This window comes from Notothenia rossii, assembly GCF_949606895.1.
Source record: "Notothenia rossii genome assembly, chromosome: 9".
Lineage (NCBI taxonomy): Eukaryota > Metazoa > Chordata > Actinopteri > Perciformes > Nototheniidae > Notothenia > Notothenia rossii.
The window spans coordinates 5967055-5988448 of NC_136907.1; the positions used below are offsets into that span (position 1 = coordinate 5967055).

The following is a 21394-nucleotide window of genomic DNA, read 5'->3' on the forward strand; positions in this document are numbered from 1 at the left end:
CTTAGCAGGGTTTATATTCCCCTTAAACAATTTCAAATCCAAATTATCAACTAATGTCAGCCTTTTCCAAGGAAGGGTGTTCTTACCTTACTCTAAGACCAAGCATATACCGTCAGAGACCACGAGAGAGACCAGGAATTGAGTCGAAATGTACAAAGTACAAACCCGTTTTATTAAGTTTTTAAGCAAAGATAGAGGATTTACAAGAATCCAAAAAATAACAAAAGAAAGATACAAAATGGTTTTACATGGACACAAGTTCAAAGTACAAAAGCAACAGGTTCACGAGTGAACCCCTAGAGCCAAGACCCAAAATCAAGCCTAATAAAAGTCCCCCCAAGCTCTAAAGCCCCCCCTTGTTTCTCTTAACACATCAGGTGGTTTCCCCTTTTTCTATCTTTGAGGGAGAAGGAGGTCACATATGTTCAACTTTTACTTAATGAACAATTAAAAGTGTAAAGTTAAAATAAAACAAATAAAGACTTATAGTAATAATATGCAATTTTAACAAGAGGGAATATGAACATTATTCATGAAAGCAGAACACATTGTGAATGTCATGTTTACAATCAAGTTTTTTTCTTTAAACATTTCATTTCAAATATGCAAACTTTATACTCTAATTTATTAACAGAGACTTCATTTATTAACAGAGACAATAACAATAGACACAGCTTGTCTCTAAGATTCGCTGGCCCAGGAAGTTGATTCAAATATTTACATAGTCCGTCCGCATCCTGTGCTCATTGTCTTCGTCAACCATTGTAACCGTTGTCAAGGTGTCAAAAACCAACTCAGAATTGTGGTTAGAACTTTTTTTTTTCCCTTCTAGAATGCATAATGTGCATAGGTTAAGAGTTAAGGATGTTCTTTCTAGTTTCATATGTCTGGTTTCACATGTCTGATAAGACATTATTGAGACATACATCCTTTCCATCAAACCAAATTATAGCCAATTTAACAAATGTTATTAATGGTAAGCTTAATAGAGGTAGGTGAGGTCTGTCACAGCCACTTAAACGGCAGATGTGTCAACAATATCTTGAGAAGTTCTTTATTAATCATGTTCAATTGAGATAATCTGACTATTCCTTGAGTCTTTTATGAATAGTCATAGAAGTCATTAAAAAAGACACACAAAAATTATTGTATTGCTTCTGTTCTGATTTTTTGTAAAGCGTCTCAGAGCATTAGGAAAAGCGCTATAAAAATCCCATGTATTATTATTATTATTTTATCAGATCAAGATTTTATATTGTCTAATACAGAATCAGAATACCTTTATTCGTCCCACAGAGGGGACATTTACATTGTTACAGCAGAAAAGAGCCAAAGACAGCTCAATGTTACACAAAGCATGCATAACAAATTATTAAAGATAAAACAAACTTTACTTTAAATACTTTGGTTTTTGAACTAATTCTGCCTAAAATCAGCCTAAAATACACATTCCCTTTGTGCTTCTCAACTATATATTATCAAACATACCCACTAGTGAACAACAGAAGAAGACAGACGGGAATCAAACACTAAAGGGAACAGCAGAAGAAGACATAGGGGAAGTAATCACTAAAGGGAACAGCAGGAGAAGAAAAAGAGGAAGTAAACAGGAACACGGTATGGGCTCTGAGCGTGTTTAAAGACTGGTTAATGGAAAAGAAAGTCGGACAGAGTCGTGCAGTGACGAATCCTAAAACCCAGAAGTGAGTTCGCATTTGACCACTTCCTGTTCCCTCGTCTCAGAGCCAGGCCCAGCTCCAGGATGAAATTACTGAGGGAGCTGTTAAAAAATCCGAGGGGGCGTTTTTTTCTCTCTCACAACAACGAAAAATACTGGCAATGTAATGAATTGACACACCGAGCTTTTTCCTTCTCACTGCTCTCTCTTTGCTTCTTTATTTTTATTCTTTACCCCTTTCATTCTGTTATTTTCCTCTGATCTTTAATAATAGATAGTAGATAGTTGATAGATAGATGGCTGCACTTTGGTTAACAGACTAACATTGATTTCCTCAATTTATAAATGGACAGGCTCTGCAATTATACCATAACCTTTTCTCCTCTATCCCTTAACTCCTTTTCCTATACATATTTACTTACCTCTAGTCAGGTCAGGATTAAAGAAATATTAATCTGGTTGATTTTTTTATTTCCAGGATTGAATGTTCAGACCAAGGCCTAAAACCTGGCATTTCATAAGAAAGTGACTAATATATAAACCAAATGTAATATTGGATCAAACACTACACCAAATGGACAGACGCAGATTAAAATAAAGTCCCCTGGTTTGTCTCTAGAGTCTAACTGCCATGAGAAAAATCAAATCAATGTTCCAAAATCCGCCACTAGATGTCGCTCATTGTACCAATACGGTTGATATAATACATAACATTATTATTCTAGTAAAAGGGCTCGCTTTGGCAAAAACCTGATCCATACAGGCAGCCCTAAATAATAACAAGTAACCATCATGTGTGGTGCTATCTGTAGTTGTCAGTCTTATTTTGTGTTGATGTCAAACAACATGGATTTCAAGTCAATATACGAAAGTAAATTAAGAAATGAAGTGAACAAGCTGATCTTCAAGTTCCTCAAAAACACTGGTCTGAGGACAAGGATTTAATATAAACATTTAATAAATCAACAGTAGGTGGCGATATATGCTCCAAGTGGAAGCGATTCGCCATTAAAGAAAAAAGAAGAAGAATGTAGTAGAAGAAGAAGAAGAAGACGAAGAAGTAGTAGTTGAAGAAGTAGTAGAAGAAGAAAAATATGCTAACGCTACAAAAAGGCACACTGTTTTTGCTGACATGTAAAATTTGATTTCACCTTGCTCTATTTTTTTTAACGCACGTTCAAAAACGGGAACATTTTCGGGAGTTTCAACCGGGTATCAGCCACCGACAACGGGGACTCTGCCCGGAAAACGGGGACGTTTTGGTCACCCATCCGACTGTGTTTACAGCTAAGCACACACGCCAACATTAAGACTACAATCTCACTTGGGGTTGAGGCTTTTTTTACCCGTTGCTTGACTGCTTGCCCACATATCTGATCCAAACATAGTAACGTGTATTGTGGAAAATAATTATTTAAAGTTATTTAATAATTGTGACATTTATTGTACTTTTTGATGGATGAATGATGCTCAAAGTGAGGGGGCACTGTAGTTCCTTTATTGCATAACGTTAGCATTTTGCTTCTGCGATTAGATGTATGATTCGAAAATGATAAAAGTAGGGTAGACATTAGATTAGGATGAGATTATCCGGCTGAACAAAAACGTGCATTTATCAAACAGGTTCGTTTTCCACAGACCTTATTTCCAGCTATTTTTCAAAATCCTATGGAGAAATCCCATTGCTTTTTTGTCGAGGGAACCCATGCTCAGTTTATTTCCGGGTCGGCCTACAAAAATACGTCATCCCTGCACCACTCTATTTAGTCCCTGACACCCATCTCTAGTTACAGGTGCCAACATACTAAACTAGCAGGGGCTGCCCCACTTTCCACAAAGGTCTGTGTAGAGATACTTGTTTTCCTCAATGAGAGCCTTGATCAGAACCCTGCATGCTTCAGTTCCTTTGTTTAGCACCGCGTCCACCACCTCTCGTGCTCTATCAGTTTCGGATTTGGTTGGCATGCTGGCTGACGTCTTTTCAGAATCATTGATCACTCTAGAGTGTAAGAGTTTATCTATAAGGTTATTCAGGATAGGTGAAGTCACTCTTTGAACCAACTCTGGCCGAACTGAGAACAGCCACTGGTCTGCTGTGACTCTACTCTCTGCTGGGTCTCTGCCCTCTGCTGGGTCTCTGTCCTCTGCTGGGTCTCTGTCCTCTGCTGGGTCTCTGTCCTCTGCTAGGTCTCTGTCCTCTGGGACCATTTTCTGGGACATATCCTGCCTTGGACCTGGTAGATAAACAGGGAAAATACTTTTGTTGACCAACAATCACATTAAACAGATCTGTTCAAAATTAAAGTAACTCGACATTCCCAGGGGTGGTTATTCGTTCACTTATTTTATGTAACATTTCCTCATTAAAATGTCTAAAAACTACTACACCTGTGTTATTCATATTTTGTTTAATATGTAAGGTAACAGTACGTTTCATCACGGTCTCCTGTAATGCCGTCGTGTCCACTTAAGCATGAGAAGCTGAAGACTACAACTCCCATGATGCCACGCTGTTTCACCACCACACCACCCTCCAGCTTTACTGTAGATCAGGGGTTTTCAAAGTGTGGGTAGGTGAGCCTCCCCTCAGAGAACATAAGAACAGCCGCGCCCCCCCACCCAATTATTATTGCTGTTATTATTATTATTGTTGTTGTTGCTATAATGCAGGGGTATTCAATTGCATTTCAAAGAGGTCCAGTAAGAGAAAATGTAATTAAATGCTCTGTTTTCGCTGTCTACCTTCCGCCATTTGAAATTACTCCGACTGTTTCTCTCCTCTTGTCTCGTCTCTGTGTGTGTGTGTTTGAATCTATCGTGCTGACTGCACCGATTTGATTGGCTGAGTAGCGTCACCTCCTTAAAACATTAAACAATAACTTTTTAAAACCTTTTTATTTTTATGTTTTAAACATATTGTATAAAACTCCCCCACTACTTGGACTATTCCTTGCACCCCTCTAGAATAAGCCTGAATGGTCTCAACCATATTGCATCAGTAACGTGCACTTGTTATTATAACAAGATCGCAAGGACGCTGGTAGCGATCGGAAAATTGAGTGTTGTTCAGTTTGTGTGTTGTGGAACATGCGTGTCCGTGCATGAAAATATACCACACACCCAATTACAATTGCATGTTCAATTCACTACCCTGGAAGTTAATACAGTTGTTAAAGTTGGAACAGCCTGTGGACAGCCGTTCTTCCTTGCATGTCAGTCGCCGACACCTTCTTACAGAGGACAGGCACATCTAGCTGCAGCACGACCCGTATATTTCCGCACGCCGGTTCTCAAGACATATTTTTTTTAACATTTTCAACATGGTGGATAAATCCTTATATGCTCCCGGTAACACACTGAACGTCAACTTTGCCTCCTTATTACACTCACCCCTACTTTAGTGGGAACAATGAGTCTGCGTCTTTGATGCACAGAGGAATAAACGCAGATCATACTCTGGCTGCAGCCTTTACCGGTACTTGCTTTTGATCAAAGTCAATGTGGAAAACCTGCACTCACACAGGTAGGTGGAGGTGAAGGGAACTCGGTTTCCACAGACAGCCACAAATGGGCAAGTGTCACTTTACTCGTCTTTTTCTCGTTCTTTTGTGTCTCACGCTGCGCCTCCCCTGAAGCTTTCCGCGCCCCCCAGGGGAGGCGCGCCTCGCACTTTGAAAACCGCTGCTGTAGATAACTGCAGAGCCCTCTAGTGGCAGAACCTTACAGGTTGTGTGTTTAACGTAGTAAAGATGCTCCTGCCTTCATCAGTGATGTGGACGACAGACAACAGAACGTCCAGGAGCAACGCTGTGAAGCAAAGAGCTGTTGCATTGCTTCTAAAGCAGGTTCATCATATTGAATCACACCACTTTAGTTCAGAGGTAATGTTAATCTAATGTCATTCACTTTGGAGCCTCACTAGGATGTACCAGTTTATATCATTCATCTTTTATTTGGAATGTTTAATTATTGTTCTGTCCCTGTGATCTTTCTGGATGTGAGCATTTACTGTTATGCGTAACTTTATTCATTATTTTTATTTCCAAGACTGCTGAAATGTTTTTAATCTGCTGCCAGAAGAGCTTGAGTGTGTCCGGTCTCATGTCTGAGTGATTCTCTAGATGTGTGAAGAGTTTTCTAAAGCTTTTAGGGCGTAGAAAGTCTTACTTATAAATGTTGTTGTTTTGTTTTGTTCATGGTTCAGCCAGACTTACAGTGTAAAGATCAGAAAGAGCAACAGATGGATAACAAAGTAAGAATGAATCCAACTGCTAGCTTAGCATATGAGCAGCTTCCTGTTTCAGTGTCAAGTGCACAATGTGTTTCTTTAGCAGAGCTCTTCCTCAAGCAGCACTACAGTAACAAAGAGTTAGCACTGTTAGCAGCTGAGCATGCTGTGAGACTGACAAATCCCATTTTCCATCTCTTTAATATTACAGTGAGTAGACTGCAGAGGGCCCAAATAAAATCTAACTTATCTATTTAACACATTGACTAAATGGACGTTCTAATACTTTAATTCTTCTTCTTTTGGGGACAAAACTATTTGAATGTAAAGAGTCTAAGTCTAAATTATACAATTGCTATCTTTGTTAAATTAGTTTAATAAAGCTGCTTTATAACCTTTGAACGGTAGTGGATAGTATAAGGCGCTATTCATTATATAAGTGTATTTGTTAACACTGCAGATGTCTTTACCATCCTCTGCCTCACTGTGTGGCAGGTGGAGCTGGCAGATGGCAGCTTCATCAGAACTCTTCATATTGAACAGCGGCCCTGCTACCTGCTTACCAGCTATTTGGAGGAGTCTCTCCTTCAAAGGGACCGTCCTGTTCAGCAGCTCCGCTTTCTGAGCTATGACAAACAGCAGGCCAGTCAAAGCACACTGTAACACACCTGGACGAAGAGACCTGAACCTGTAGACACACAAGGGACAAGTTACTACAACAAGCATTCACAGGTGAATGACAGGTGTTCATGTGCAGAGCTGGGAAACTGACCGCTGTGTAAAGACTGATAACATCGAGAGGATCAGTCCGCTCTCTCTCAGCAACATTCAAGACTAATGCCATGCAATCATGAACTCCTCACAGATATCACCACAAGGGTTCCCCTCAAAACGCTTCCTCCTCTTTCTTTTTCTCATGATGGATGCACCAGCAGCATGTATTGCTAACTGTTTTCGTTTCGTTTATATGGTGAATGTAGGTGCCAGGCCCAGAGTCACCACATAGTGCCCGGAACATCCAAGTGTTGCCAACTCATCCCTCTAGCTCAGAGTCCAAGAGGAGCGGGTCAAATGGCCTGCAGAAAACATGACTTCATTGTGGAATCAGTTTGCTGAAGATGACCATATTCTGGAGGTAGCGGTAAAGGAAAAGGCTGATAGTAAGCTGAAAGCAATGACAACGATCATCGTCAGCATTGCAGCTGAACGTCTTGGAGAAGAGGGGGAAGAAAGCCTTCCTCAGCTGATGTGCATCCATTCCTTAGAAGAAGATCAGGATCCTCCATCGGGCTGAAATGATGTTGTGACAGGGCCAGAGAATGTACTGCCTTCATTGCCGACCACTTCAGTTCACCAAGGAGTTACCGAGACAAAAGCGCAGAGGGAAACTGGACGGCCTCGCAGGAAGACCAAGTTCTAACATCTGAAGCAGACATACTGTATATAGGCTCGAACTGGCAAATGCATACCAATTAACTCCACACAAACTGGTGCAGCTCACACTCATGAAACATCATGTCACTAACCAGATTATTCTGAGCGGGCGTGACTCGAAAAGATTGAGAACCACTGCTGTATACCATCTTAAACATAGATGCATTATATTCTGCTGGAATGAGATTGAATGCAATATTTGATGGTGAAAAGCATGACATTAATGTAATAGGATTACCTGTATGAAAATTCATTTGTGTGTTCAGGTGAGAAGGAAACTGAAGCCTGGAAGTATGACGGAAACACAAGTTAGTTATTTTTATAAAAATCAAATACAACTCTTGCTTGATGAACACAAACCACAATTCCAGAACATTGTAAGACAAATGAAAAACATTTTTAAATTCGACTGGATCCTGTCATGGGTTATCAACAGGTTAACATGTGACGTATGGCTGAGTGACCCGGTCTGCCGCTGTAGCCCGGTCACAGCAGTACCAGCCAATCACAGCACATTGGGGCGGGAAATTATAATTTAAGGTTTCTAGATCAATTGCGCGCGTAATAGCGTTTTCCTTGACAGCCCTAATAATAATAATATTTCTTTCAGTGGTGAAATATATATATACTTCACTCTGTACAACTGCTCCGCTCTCACCTTAATGTCTGTCGTCACTTCCTGTTCCACATCGGAGTAACCTGATGGAGAGAAGAGGTAACAGAGAAAAATAATAATTAAACATGAACAAAGAGAAACATTAGCAGCCAAAAATGATTAAAGAGAGCTGTAACAAGATGGAACTCAAATATATTGTTGTTGTACTATAAGGACATTTTAAGATCATATTTTAATGTACAATATCTTGATGAATGGAGGATGGTTTCACTACTCACAGTTCTTCTGTTTCTTGGCTGTGATCGTCTCACCATTGATCCTGTAGGGATGAACACAATCCAACAGTTTTGGACCTAGTTTAAAATAATTGTTCGTTCTTTGAGTTAGTCAGCTTCAGAGTCCTGACTGATCTCATGCTTTACATCCCATCATATCTTCTCTGCAAACACTACGACTGACTGCCACAGCTCTCAGCTGCATGACAGGAAGTAACTGCTCATTAATCTAGAAACTAAAAACCTGACAGGAAACCTTTTCCACTCTTCTGTCAAATCCCATATGTCTGTTAGAAAGTTGCTTACTAACTAAATGTGGCTTTGCATTTTCAGCTTACAATATATTGTTGGTATATATGGTATAAAAAGAGAGAGAGATCTGTTGTGATTCCCCAGTGTGAGAAACACATCCCTTTGTTTAATACAATACTGCTGAACCAGCAGAGACCCCTTACTGACCTGAGAGTCTCCAGTCTGCAGTGTGGACTCTCCAGAAGATCTCTCAGCAGCTCCACTCCTGAATCCTGCAGATTGTTCTGTCTCAGGTCCAGCTTTCTCAGATGGGAGGCCGGGTTGGACTTCAGAGCTGAGGCCAGAGCAGAACAGCTGATCCCTGACAAATTGCAGCTCCTCAGACTGAATAAAGAAAACATGATGTCACTTCCTAAAACAATGTTCCTGTTTGAAATAACTCAAGGTTTAATCAAATTCAAAATACACATCAAAGGAAATACACACGGAGAGAGGGCATGCACATGTTGAGAGATTTTTTTAAAACCATCCGTACGAACAAATTCCAAACTTCATTGCATCTCAACAAAAGGTGTTGATCTGTGGAATAACTGTAATGATGAGCTGAAAGATTGTGCAAGTTTATCTAAACTAAAACTATTATTTAGAAACCAAACCCTGAATGAGCAGGATCTGTGAAGTGATGCTTGTTATTTCTTGTCATTGTAAAACATTTTTATTTTAGGTTGTTTTGTTCAAAACAATAGTTTTTTTAAAACAATGAATTCAATATCACGGATGCTGATGACCTAATCTTTATTTTCAAGAAAAATGTACGCTAGAGGAGGACCAGAAACGTTTTTAAGCTTCTTTTTGCCTCTTTTGAACATTTCATTCATTCATTTCATTTCCATCTTTATTTCGAACAGATTTAAAAAAACAAATAAAAAATAATAAATGTAAAAAACAGAATACCGTAATGTTAGAATAAAGTATTTATCAATATTCATAATAATATTTATATATTCAACAAAAATATTCATAATAATAATAATAATAATAAATCATATGTGTCCGAAAGGGAGCAGGAGGAAGCAAATGCTTATTCATTCCCACCCCTTACTTACTGCTAATCAATGATTATCCTTTAAATAATTTCTGCAAGTTATTCCTACATACATTTACATTTATACATACATATACAATAATTTCTCATCTTCAATCACCTCTCTTCATTCTCATAGTTTTTCAAAAAAGTGTTTCTGTACATCGTTTTAAACTGAATGATGCTTGTGCTTTGTTTGAACTCCTGCTCCAAACCATTCCATAAAGTCACCCCACAGATTGTTATACTCATACTTCTCAGAGTTGTTCTGACCTTGATTTGTTTAAAATGTAGATTTCCTCTCAAATGATACCCACTCTCTCTGTCTATGAACAATGTTTTTAATTTCCTATGAAGTAGATTATGTCTTGCTCTGTACATGATTTGTGCCGTTTTAAATTTAACCAGATCAGTGAACTTCAATATGTGTGACTTCAAAAATAATACATTAGTGTGTTCAAGATATCCAACATTATTGATTACTCTTATAGCCCTTTTTTGTAATGTGCATAACGGCTGTAGGTTGGTTTTGTACGTGTTTCCCCAAATCTCCACACAGTAAATCAGATATGGCAATATTAGTGTGTTATATAGAGTATACAATGAGTTATAGTCCAGAATGTGTCTGGCTTTTCCCAATATTGCTTTTACATGAGTGATATGAGGTTTCCAGCTGATTGTGTGGTCTAGAACCACACCAAGGAACTTAGTTTCATATACTCTTTCTATGTTTATGTTATCTAGTATTAATTGCACCTGTGGATTTGCTTTATGTCACATGACAGAGACTATTTGAGTATTCATTTTTTTGGTTTTTTTGTACCTTGAACGTTTTTTTTTCCCGCTTCTCTTTGTTATAATTATTATAATTATTGTTGTTTGTTTTGTTTCTGACATGTTCAATACATTGACCAAAAAAAAGGATATACAAAATCAGCATACTACCATCTACAAGACATAGCCAGACTGTAAAAACTCCTGTCTCAACAAAACCTTGAGACACTTGTTTATTTACAATGTCTCTTTTTAACTATTTTCTATCTTTTTTATAAATTGTCTTTTTGTTCGACTTATTTTGATTTGATTGTTTTATGTGTTATTGCCAATGTAAAGCACTTTGAATGGCCTTTGTGTCTGATATGTGTTTTATAAATAAACTAACCTTAAACTTAACCTTGTTTAGCCTTTCTGAGGCTATTGCATGGTCAGATGAATGGTGTTATTATTATTTATACATTCATGTAACATTAGAATTAGATTCTGACACCTCAGTTTGTCTTAAAAGCAAAGATGTATACAACATGAGTGCAGTGCAGGGCTGAGGCTAAACAAGCATTCTTACTGAAACAGACCAGGACACCAACAATATGAACAAAGGGCTGAGACTGTAGAGGGTTAAGATACTCCGTGAGGATCAATGTGATATCAGCCTGATGTCTGCAGCTCAGAGTCAACACAACTCTCACATAATCATCTCAGCACAGAAGTTAAAGATGGAGAACTGACCTGAGAGCCTCCAGTCTGCAGTCTGGACTCTCCAGAAGATCACTCAGCAGCTCTACTCCTGAATCCTTCAGCTTGTTGTCTCTCAGGTCCAGATCTCTCAGATGGGAGGGGTTGAACTTCAGAGCTGAGGTCAGAGCAGAACAGCTGATCTCTGTCAACCTGCAGTTCTTCAGTCTGAATAAAGAAAACATGATGTTACTTTAGAAAACAAGGTTCCTGTTAGAAATAACTCAAGGTTTACTAATCTGTTCAGAGCTGAACAATGTTTTAATTTCAGCGAAGATGTAGAAACCAATCCCTGATAATCTGGAACTCTCTGCAGCAGTTTCTCTCATCAGATGTTTAACAACTCCTTGATCTCCCTCACAGCTCCTCAGTACTGACAGCATCTCCACTGACTCATGGATCCCAGGGTGGGTCTGTGGAAGCTCAAAAACTCTCCTTCCCACATTACCTTCTCTGATCTTTGTTATTCTTAACATTTGGATTCCATTTCCATTTGGAAATACAGACAAAAATGAAAGCATTAAAATGTCTTCGGGCAAATTCAGAAAATCATAAATACAAACAGATCTGTATGAACTGCAGTCAGTGAACTGACCTGAGAGTCTCCAGTCTGCAGTTTGGACTCTTTAGTCCAGAACTCAGCAGCTCCACTCCTGATTTCAGCAGAACGTTGTGACTCAGGTCCAGATATCTCAGATGGGAGGGGCCAGACTTCAGAGCTGAAGCCACCACTTCACAGTCAGTCTCTGATAGTCTACAGATAGTAAGTCTATAATAACACATACATTACAACTTGTGTTAGTCTAAAAACAGAGGAAACATTTTATTAACCAGTTAAGCCCTGCGCCTGTTTTTCAGGTCTCAGGCTCGAAAATGACATTCCCAGAACAAATGACCATATCTTCCCTTCTAAAAGGGTTAAATTAATAAATCTTTTTTCTCAAAGTAACAAACCTGTGAGTTGGATGTGGAAAAGTCAGAATCAATATAGATGTTTTTTATTTTTAAAGAAAATTCAGATTGAACATGGTAAAAAACTGTAAATTATAGTGTCCGTCCAAATATTATTTTTTACTTATAGTGAAAACTACCCTTGGATGATGAGTTAGTAGACTAAAAGATTTAGGAATCCAAAGTACAACATATAATAAGTACCCTGTATCAAGATTGATGCAAAAGAAGTGACATTTGACCTTTTTAGAGAGGTTTAGCAAAAATGAACTCCACCTCTGAGGTGATTTGGGTGGAAATGGGGGTTATACCGTTTCTCTAGAACCCATTCGTCAATTTTGGTGATTGACATCTCTTTCTGACCGTTAGAGCCAATAAAATCGAAGGGGAATCTCCCCACTCACACACATGCTAAAACAAAAAGGTGGGGGCTTCGCGCACACAGTTTTACACCAGAGTGAAGCTATTTCTAGCTCTGAAATCTAGAAACGGAAAAGCAGGTTTATTGCTCATGGATTATCAGAAATCATTTCAAAGTGACAGACACATTGGATTAACCTATGGATTAACTTCAGCAGCGTTTTTATCATTTTAATGCCATTGAAGACCACTTTTGATCAGACTACGACACAGGTGAGCCATGTTAGCGTTTTTAGCTACCTAGCGCCATATGTTTTGATGTCTGTTCTTGTTATTATCTCCGCGAGTTCGTATCATTGAGTGATAATGTCTGCACCCATCGATCGATAAAACATTTGTTAAATGAACATGCCCTCAGACACTGTTTCCTGCAAGATGTTGCGGGAGGGCCCAGGTACCGGGGTCTGTCGGGCTTAACAGGTTAACTTACTGAATTTGATGGAACAACTTTTAACATTCTCACGTCAATTTCATTTAATAAGAGATCTTATTTTAAACTCTTAAGCATTGTGGTAAAAACAGATCTGATTTAATATTCAAGAAACTTCAATGATATATTAATAACTGCATTCACTGATAACTGTAAATACTGCTGTGAGAAAACCTCTAAAGTCCTTCATTTGTTTGACATGTCGCCTCCATCACACAAAGAATATGAGGAGAAGACTTTGAAATGTAAAATGTCACATTATTATAAATAAATAGAATAACTAGGATCATTTCATTTCACTCTCAAAGTATTTAAAACATCAAACATTTGTATAGTGTTTATTTGAAGAAACAAAATTCTGATCTACACTTATTTATAAAGTTAATCACATCTGGACTTACACAGCCTTCCTGCAGCTCCTCACAGCCGGGATCAGTCTCCGTCGTCCCTCCTCTGATGTGTTGTACTTCCTCGGGTCCAACTCCTCCAGAACCTCCTCTGACATCTGCAGCGTGTAGGCCAGAGCAGAGCAGTGGAACACAGAGAGTTCCTTCTCTGATTTGTTCTCTGAGTTCAGGAACTCTGTGATCTCCTGATGTACTGAGAGGTCCTTCATCTCTGTCAGACAGTGGAAGATGTTGATGCTCCTTTCAGGAGAGGAAGGACCTCTCATCTTCTTCAGGTTGTTGATGGCTCTCTGGATGATCTTTGGCTGGTTTACTGTGCGACCCAGCAGGCCTCCTAAGAGTCGCTGGTTGGACTCCAGAGAGAGGCCGTGGAGAAAGCGGACAAACAGGTCCAGGTGGCCATTTCTACTTCTGAGGGATTTCTCCATGGCTTTCTTCAGGAAGACATCCAGGGATGAGTAATCCTGATCTCTCTGCAGGAAGTCCTTCAGTACCTCTGTGTCTCTGTTGGTGTAACAATGCAACATGTAGACTGCAGCCAGGAACTCCTGAATGCTCAGATGAACAAAGCAGTAGACTGTTTTCTGGAAGATCACACTCTCTCTTTTGAAGATCTGTGTACAAACTCCTGAGTGCACCGAGGCCTCGGTGACACCAAGACCACAGCGCTGCAGGTCTTCTTGGTAGAACATGATGTCTCCTTTCTCCAGATGTTCAAACGCCAGCCTCCCCAGCTTCAGAAGAAGCTCCCTGTCAGCCTCCGTCAGCTGCTGTGGACTCGTCTCATGTCCCTCTTCATACTTCTGCTTCTTCCTCTTGGTCTGGACCAGCAGGAAGTGTGAGTACATGTCAGTGAGGGTCTTGGGCAGCTCTCCTCTCTGGTCTGTAGTCAACATGTTGTCCAGAACTACAGCAGTGATCCAGCAGAAGACTGGGATCTGACACATGATGTGGAGGCTCCTGGAGCTCTTGATGTGAGAGATGATTCTGCTGGACAGGTCTTCATCACTCGATCTCCTCCTGAAGTACTCCTCCTTCTGGGCGTCAGTGAAGCCTCGTACTTCTGTTACCCTGTCCACACACTCAGGAGGGATCTGATTGGCCGCTGCAGGTCTGGAAGTTATCCAGACGAGAGCCGAGGGAAGCAGCTTCCCCCTGATGAGGTTTGTCAGCAGCACGTTGACTGAGGACTGCTGAGAGACATCAGACACAACCTCATTGTTTCTGAAGTCCAGAGAAAGTCTGCTTTCATCCAGGCCGTCAAAGATGAGCAGCACTTTACAGAGAGCCAGCTGCTCTGCTGTGAGCTTCTGTAAGGTTGGATGGAAAACATGCATCAGCCTGAGAAGACTGTACTGCTCACCTTTGATCACGTTCAGCTCCCTGAAGGAGAGCGGGATCACCAGACTGACATCTTGGTTTCCCAAACCCTCGGCCCAGTCCAGAGTGAACTTCTGCACTGAGAAGCTTTTTCCAACTCCAGCGACTCCGTTGGTCAGGACCGCTCTGATGAGAGTGTGTTGGTCAGGTGAGGCTTTAAAGATGTCCTGGCACTTGATTGGAGTGTCATGGAGGGGCTTCTTCTTGTAAGCTGCCTCCAGCTGCCTCACCTCATGTTGGGTATTAACCTCTTCACTCAGGCCTTGTGTGATGTAGAGCTCAGTGAAGATCCTGTTGAGGAGGGTTTCACTTTGATCAGTTCCTTCAGTCACACGTTCACATCTCCTCCTCAGACTGAGCCTATGTTCATCTAGAACCTCCTGCAGACCACTATCTGCTGGAAGAGAAGAACACATGTGAGAATAAGAAAATGCTTTTAAGAATCTGATGATTAAATAAAAAAAAAAAATGGTTTAAAGTGTCATGATTTTTATAAAACCTAATGTCTATAGTTTACATCACGACACTAAACAAAACGCACATTGTGACGACCCCTCCACACCACGTGGGATGCCGTCTGTTTGTGTGTGTTTGTGGGTGATGGCAGGTTCCAGTGGCTGAGGAGCTGCACCTGCTGGAAGCCTACAAGGGGAGCCAAGCCGGATACGTTGCTCTCTCACTCCTCTGGGCACTCTCTCCATGCCTCTGGGATCTGTTGCTGGTTCCGTTACTTGCTTGCTTATTATGAATAAACTATTATTATATTCATACCCCTCGTCTCGCCTTCCAGCTTTTTATTGCAGCCCAGGAGCCGCGTTGAAACACACATTCAAATGAAAAATCTTGGACATGAAGACTCCAGATGGAACCAACAAATACTAGCTGGCAGATATCTTACGTAAATGTTTGTGCAGGGCTAATGCTTTCCTGAGCGCCCAGGTAAAGATGCTGTATGTGTTCGGCCTCTTACTTTGTACAGTTCTGCTCTGACTGGCTGTCTGCAGTTCAGCCCTGGTTCTGAATCTTTCTTTACACTGGGGACAGGAGGGGTCTCCTAGTGGAGGTTGCTGCTCCCAGTATGAGGTGATGCACTGTCTGCAGAACCAGTGTCCACAGCTGGTAGAGACTGGATCCTTCAGGACGTCCTGACACAGAGCACAGCTGGACAGCTGCTCCTCCACAGGAACAGGACTTTTCTTCTTCCCTCTGTGGGGAGGAACACATCCTTTACAGCACTTTACATTAGTGGAGCTGATTCTCACCAATGGTACAACAAGGTGGAATATAATTACTAAATCACACAGCTTTGTGTCTGGATTAATAACATCAGCTGAATTAATCTGGTACACTACAGCACTATGAACCCAATTTGCATAGATGTGCTGTGAATTAATTTCATTAAACATATGGAAAGGAGGCCGACAAAATAATAATAATATTGATTTGTAAAAAGCCTGAGTTGATGCTTTGTCAGGTCTGTCTGCAACACAACAAGCAAAACACTTTAAATGTTTCCTGAATGGAGATAGCTAGCTTAGCTAGGCTAGGCTAGGCTAACATTGTAGCTGCTCCATCAACACTCAAAATAACTCCATCCAGTCATAAGAACAGCAGCTATTATATTGTTAGTACCACAGACAGTCTCTGGTTTATACAGGTACATGAATAACCCTGATTTAACATGAGGTGCTGTAGAGCTCTGGGTGTTGACGTTCCCTTTTCTGATTCATCTCAGTATGTCAGAGACCACAGGAGCAGGATCTCAACACTGACAGGTTTTTGTAACAGAGCGTCACAAACTTTACACTCAAGTAGTAACTTTTCCAGTTGTGTGAATACACAGGTGATGAATTTCACTTCTTCATTTCCTTCGTGTTGCCAGGTACAAATGTGTGTCTTTGTATTGACTCTACATGTAATCAGTTACATCTGCTAATGCTAAACACAACTAGCTCACCAGGAAATTACTATTATTAATAAACATCTAATACATCTAAAAAACTCATTTGTTGGAAGATTTATATTGTTTCAAATATTATTGTCATTTTAAAAACATTTCATGACACGGATACATTGATGATAATAGCATATTGAAATATCCAAAATATTGTTAACTCTCCTCTTTGTCCTTGTTACTGTACTTTACTGCCTTTATTGATGGGTTGTTGTAATTATAATTCCTTTGTGAAGTTTTACATGTTTGTATTTGATTTGCTCAACACAAAGTTCTAAATGTCGAGTGAGATAATTATTTTACTAGAGTAATTTACTTTGTTCTCTACTGCGTTTCTTTTTGTACTTTACTGCAAATCTTTACTCTAATAGAGTGGTGCAATTTCTCCATAGGATTTTGGAAAATAGCTGGAAATAAGGTCTGTAGTTGACACACATTTAAGAGACGGATCACATTTTGTTCAGTCGGATAATTTCCACATGTCTACTTTCTGAGGGTAGACATCTATCGATTAGATTTATGATTAGAAAAATATAAAAGTAGGGTAGACATGTGGGGATTATCCAAACAAAACCTGATCCTTCTCTTAAATGTGTCTCAACCACAGACCTTATTTCCAGCTATTTTCCTAAATCCTAAGGAGATATTGCATTGCGTTTTTGTCGAGGGAACCGGAAGGTACCCAAAACCTCCGGGTTTTAGGACGCGTCACTGCACCACTCTATCTACTACATTTCTGTACTACACTCTACAGAGTTTCTGTTCGCTCATGTAATAATAAAACAACAGTTCAGATTATCAGATTATTATCAGTCAGGTTAGAGTAGAAACAGAAACAAACTCTTACTTCCTGTCTGAGGGTCCAGGTTCATCCCTGAAGTCTGGAGGTTTCCATTCAGACGGGTCACTCTTCAGAGACAGACAATCACTCATCTTCTCCAGTCTGGAGATAAACCAGTAACACTGCTGGAATTAACACACACACACACACACACACACACACACACACACACACACACACACACACACACACACACACACACACACACACACACACACACACATACACACACACACACACACACACACACACACACACACGCAGATTATAATAACACAATTACATTATGTCAATCTAGACCATCCTAATAATAAAAGTTAGCGCTGAGTCTGCAATGTTCAAAACAACAGAGAGAGCCATAAATCTAGGTGTAGTCATGGACTCTGACCTGAGTTTCAACAGTCACATTAAAACAGTTACTAAATCAGCCTACTATCAACTAAAGAACATATCTAGGATTAAAAGACTAATGTCACAGCAGGATTTAGAAAAACGTGTCCATGCTTTTATCTTCAGTAGGCTGGACTACTGCAATGGTGTCTTCACAGGTCTCACTAAAACATCTATTAGAAAGCTGCAGCTGATTCAGAACACCGCTGCTCGAGTCCTTACCAACACTAAGAAAGAGGATCACATCACTCCTGCTCTGAAGTCTTTACTCTGGTTCCTCACGAACACTAAGAAAGTGGATCACATCACTCCTGTTCTGAAGTCTTTACTCTGGTTCCTCACTAACACTAAGAAAGTGGATCACATCACTCCTGTTCTGAAGTCTTTACTCTGGTTCCTCACTAACACTAAGAAAGTGGATCACATCACTCCTGTTCTGAAGTCTTTACTCTGGTTCCTCACTAACACTAAGAAAGTGGATCACATCACTCCAGTTCTGAAGTCTTTACACTGGTTCCTCACTAACACTAAGAAAGTGGATCACATCACTCCTGTTCTGAAGTCTTTACTCTGGTTCCTCACTAACACTAAGAAAGTGGATCACATCACTCCTGTTCTGAAGTCTTTACTCTGGTTCCTCACTGACACTAAGAAAGTGGATCACATCACTCCTGTTCTGAAGTCTTTACTCTGGTTCCTCACTGACACTAAGAAAGTGGATCACATCACTCCTGTTCTGAAGTCTTTACTCTGGTTCCTCACTAACACTAAGAAAGTGGATCACATCACTCCAGTTCTGAAGTCTTTACTCTGGTTCCTCACTAACACTAAGAAAGTGGATCACATCACTCCTGTTCTGAAGTCTTTACTCTGGTTCCTCACTAACACTAAGAAAGTGGATCACATCACTCCTGTTCTGAAGTCTTTACTCTGGTTCCTCACTAACACTAAGAAAGTGGATCACATCACTCCTGTTCTGAAGTCTTTACTCTGGTTCCTCACTAACACTAAGAAAGTGGATCACATCACTCCTGTTCTGAAGTCTTTACTCTGGTTCCTCACTGACACTAAGAAAGTGGATCACATCACTCCTGTTCTGAAGTCTTTACTCTGGTTCCTCACTGACACTAAGAAAGTGGATCACATCACTCCTGTTCTGAAGTCTTTACTCTGGTTCCTCACTAACACTAAGAAAGTGGATCACATCACTCCTGTTCTGAAGTCTTTACTCTGGTTCCTCACTAACACTAAGAAAGTGGATCACATCACTCCTGTTCTGAAGTCTTTACTCTGGTTCCTCACTAACACTAAGAAAGTGGATCACATCACTCCAGTTCTGAAGTCTTTACACTGGTTCCTCACTAACACTAAGAAAGTGGATCACATCACTCCTGTTCTGAAGTCTTTACTCTGGTTCCTCACTAACACTAAGAAAGTGGATCACATCACTCCTGTTCTGAAGTCTTTACTCTGGTTCCTCACTAACACTAAGAAAGTGGATCACATCACTCCTGTTCTGAAGTCTTTACTCTGGTTCCTCACTGACACTAAGAAAGTGGATCACATCACTCCTGTTCTGAAGTCTTTACACTGGCTTCCTGTGTGTCAAAGAATAGATTTCAAAAATACTGCTGCTGGTTTATAAAGCACTGAATGGTTTAGGCCCAAAATACATTTCTGACCTCCTGCTAAATGATGAACCATCCATATCTCTCAGGTCTTCACGGACTGGTCAGCTTTCTGTCCCCAGAGTCAGAACTAAACATGGAGAAGCAGCGTTCAGTTATTATGCTCCAAATATCGGGAAAAAACGCTTAAACGGTGAGTTTAACACGGTGAGTATCTGCATGTTTTATTATCTTTGCTTTTAAATTAGTGTTTTTAAATGCCATTTCATAATATGTTTCTTAATGCTCTAAATGTCTTTCATTTTTTAAAGCACTTTGAATTGCCTTTTGTTGAAAGCTGCTACATAAATGAACTTGCCTTGCCTAATGATGAACTTTGTTTAAATACAACAAATCAGTCAGACTTCAGACGGGCTGCTCTCCATTTTGACTGTGCTGTTGCATGTTATGTAATTCTGATAAATGAGGAAGCAGGAAATGACAACAGTTCCCAACATTTGAAGACGTCACCTTCGACTAAAGGAAGTATATATTTTTGTTTACAGAATATTTTCTGACATAAAGTATAACAGATTAAATGATTCATGTCTTTAAAACCCAGCAGAGCCTTTCGTTAACACTCACCCTGTTTCGCTCCTGCTGCTCTGTCGAAGTGTGTAATGGCGTCTGGCAGTCTGACTTCATAATTTCACTTTCAACTTCCCTAACTGTCTGCAGCTCCTCCCTTTGTTTCATAATCAGCCTTATCATCTAGATAGGAATATACATGCAGCTAAAAACAAGCAAAACAAACTTATTGAAGATAAAAATCAGATTATATGAGATCTATATATGTGTGTAGCTTTGTCCTGTGAGAACCATGAATCTCTAAAAAGTCAACTTTCCATGAGTTTTTCAGATAAACGGCTTTTTGACGATGCATTTCTGATCCAAGAGGCTTTTAAAGGCATATAGTTTAAAGAGGAGAACTGCCTCAACACATGAATAAATACTTGATCCTAGTTAATCTTAAACATTTAAAATAATCTGCACTCTAAAAACAAATGCTTTGGCTCTACAAAGAAAATCAACGCAACAGTTTGCATCGATGTTTATTGAGTTATGACAACTTCTAATGAAATTGTGTTAAACCAACAAAGTTATTTGAGTTAGGGGAGAAGGCTTTTCCTCTACAAGCAGAGGTGTTTTTAATGACCACTTACTTAATAATTGGTGGCATAAACGCAAGTTTTTAAGTTGATTACTCAAAAGATTAAGTTGTTCCGATTAGTTTTACCACATGATTTAAAAGGAATTTTAAGTTATGTACTTAATTACCATCATTGTGAACACACGTGTTTAAGTTGACAACCATTTATAAATGAAGTCACTTCAAATATATTGTATTCAATTGTTTTTTTTCTTAGCTTTCCGATGTTTTTGCCTTTAAAGAAAGAAATTAATTGATTCCACAACAAAAATATTAGGCAATTCACTTTTTATTTTGAACTGCAGTTGTTTATTTCAACACAAGATGTTTCAATCAGGAGAGAATTCATTTAGTTTGAACATTTATTGACACCATATGATAAGGTGCATGAACACCTGAAATCACAGCTGACTGCAGGAGAGAGGAGAACCATTTTATAGTTTGGCTGCAGCTCGTTGATTGGCTTCTGGAGAATGAGGTGAAATGTAATAGGTTAAAGAGAACGCCTGTGATGAGCTGATTATATGCAGCTGCGGAGTGAATGTATATACACCCAGTCTTCCTGAAAGAACTTGCGCTGAGCTTCATTTAAATCTTGAAAAAAAAGATAAATAACACAAATTTAATTTTCCCCACAAATAATAAATAAACACATTAACCATATTACCATGGGAAACGGGGACACAGCAAATACATGCTGCCATCACATCGAACTTAGAGGCCTT

At 39.7% G+C, this 21394-nt stretch overlaps 1 protein-coding gene across 7 annotated transcripts; it reads right to left on the bottom strand.

Moving 5' to 3' along the window:
• Positions 1 to 138: 138 nt before the first annotated feature.
• On the bottom strand, positions 139 to 20765 carry LOC307017686 (NACHT, LRR and PYD domains-containing protein 12-like). 7 transcript variants are annotated; one of them, XM_079647378.1, is made up of 14 exons: positions 20105 to 20134; positions 19839 to 19935; positions 19535 to 19610; positions 17469 to 17564; positions 15638 to 15873; positions 13282 to 15064; positions 11675 to 11848; positions 11074 to 11247; positions 8691 to 8867; positions 8235 to 8275; positions 7999 to 8039; positions 7579 to 7625; positions 6470 to 6594; positions 139 to 3912 (listed from the first exon to the last, which is right to left on the bottom strand). In XM_079647378.1, the coding sequence occupies exons 3-14, from the start codon at positions 19558 to 19560 to the stop codon at positions 3488 to 3490; spliced, it is 3345 nt and encodes a 1114-aa protein (XP_079503504.1). In that variant the 5' UTR covers positions 19561 to 19610; positions 19839 to 19935; positions 20105 to 20134; the 3' UTR covers positions 139 to 3487. The 7 variants fall into 7 exon arrangements, with proteins under 7 accessions (XP_079503504.1, XP_079503506.1, XP_079503505.1 ...); XM_079647380.1 differs by lacking the exon at positions 19839 to 19935 and having other exon boundaries at positions 17469 to 17584; positions 20105 to 20763; XM_079647379.1 differs by lacking the exon at positions 19839 to 19935 and having other exon boundaries at positions 17469 to 17587; positions 20105 to 20763.
• Positions 20766 to 21394: the final 629 nt, after the last annotated feature.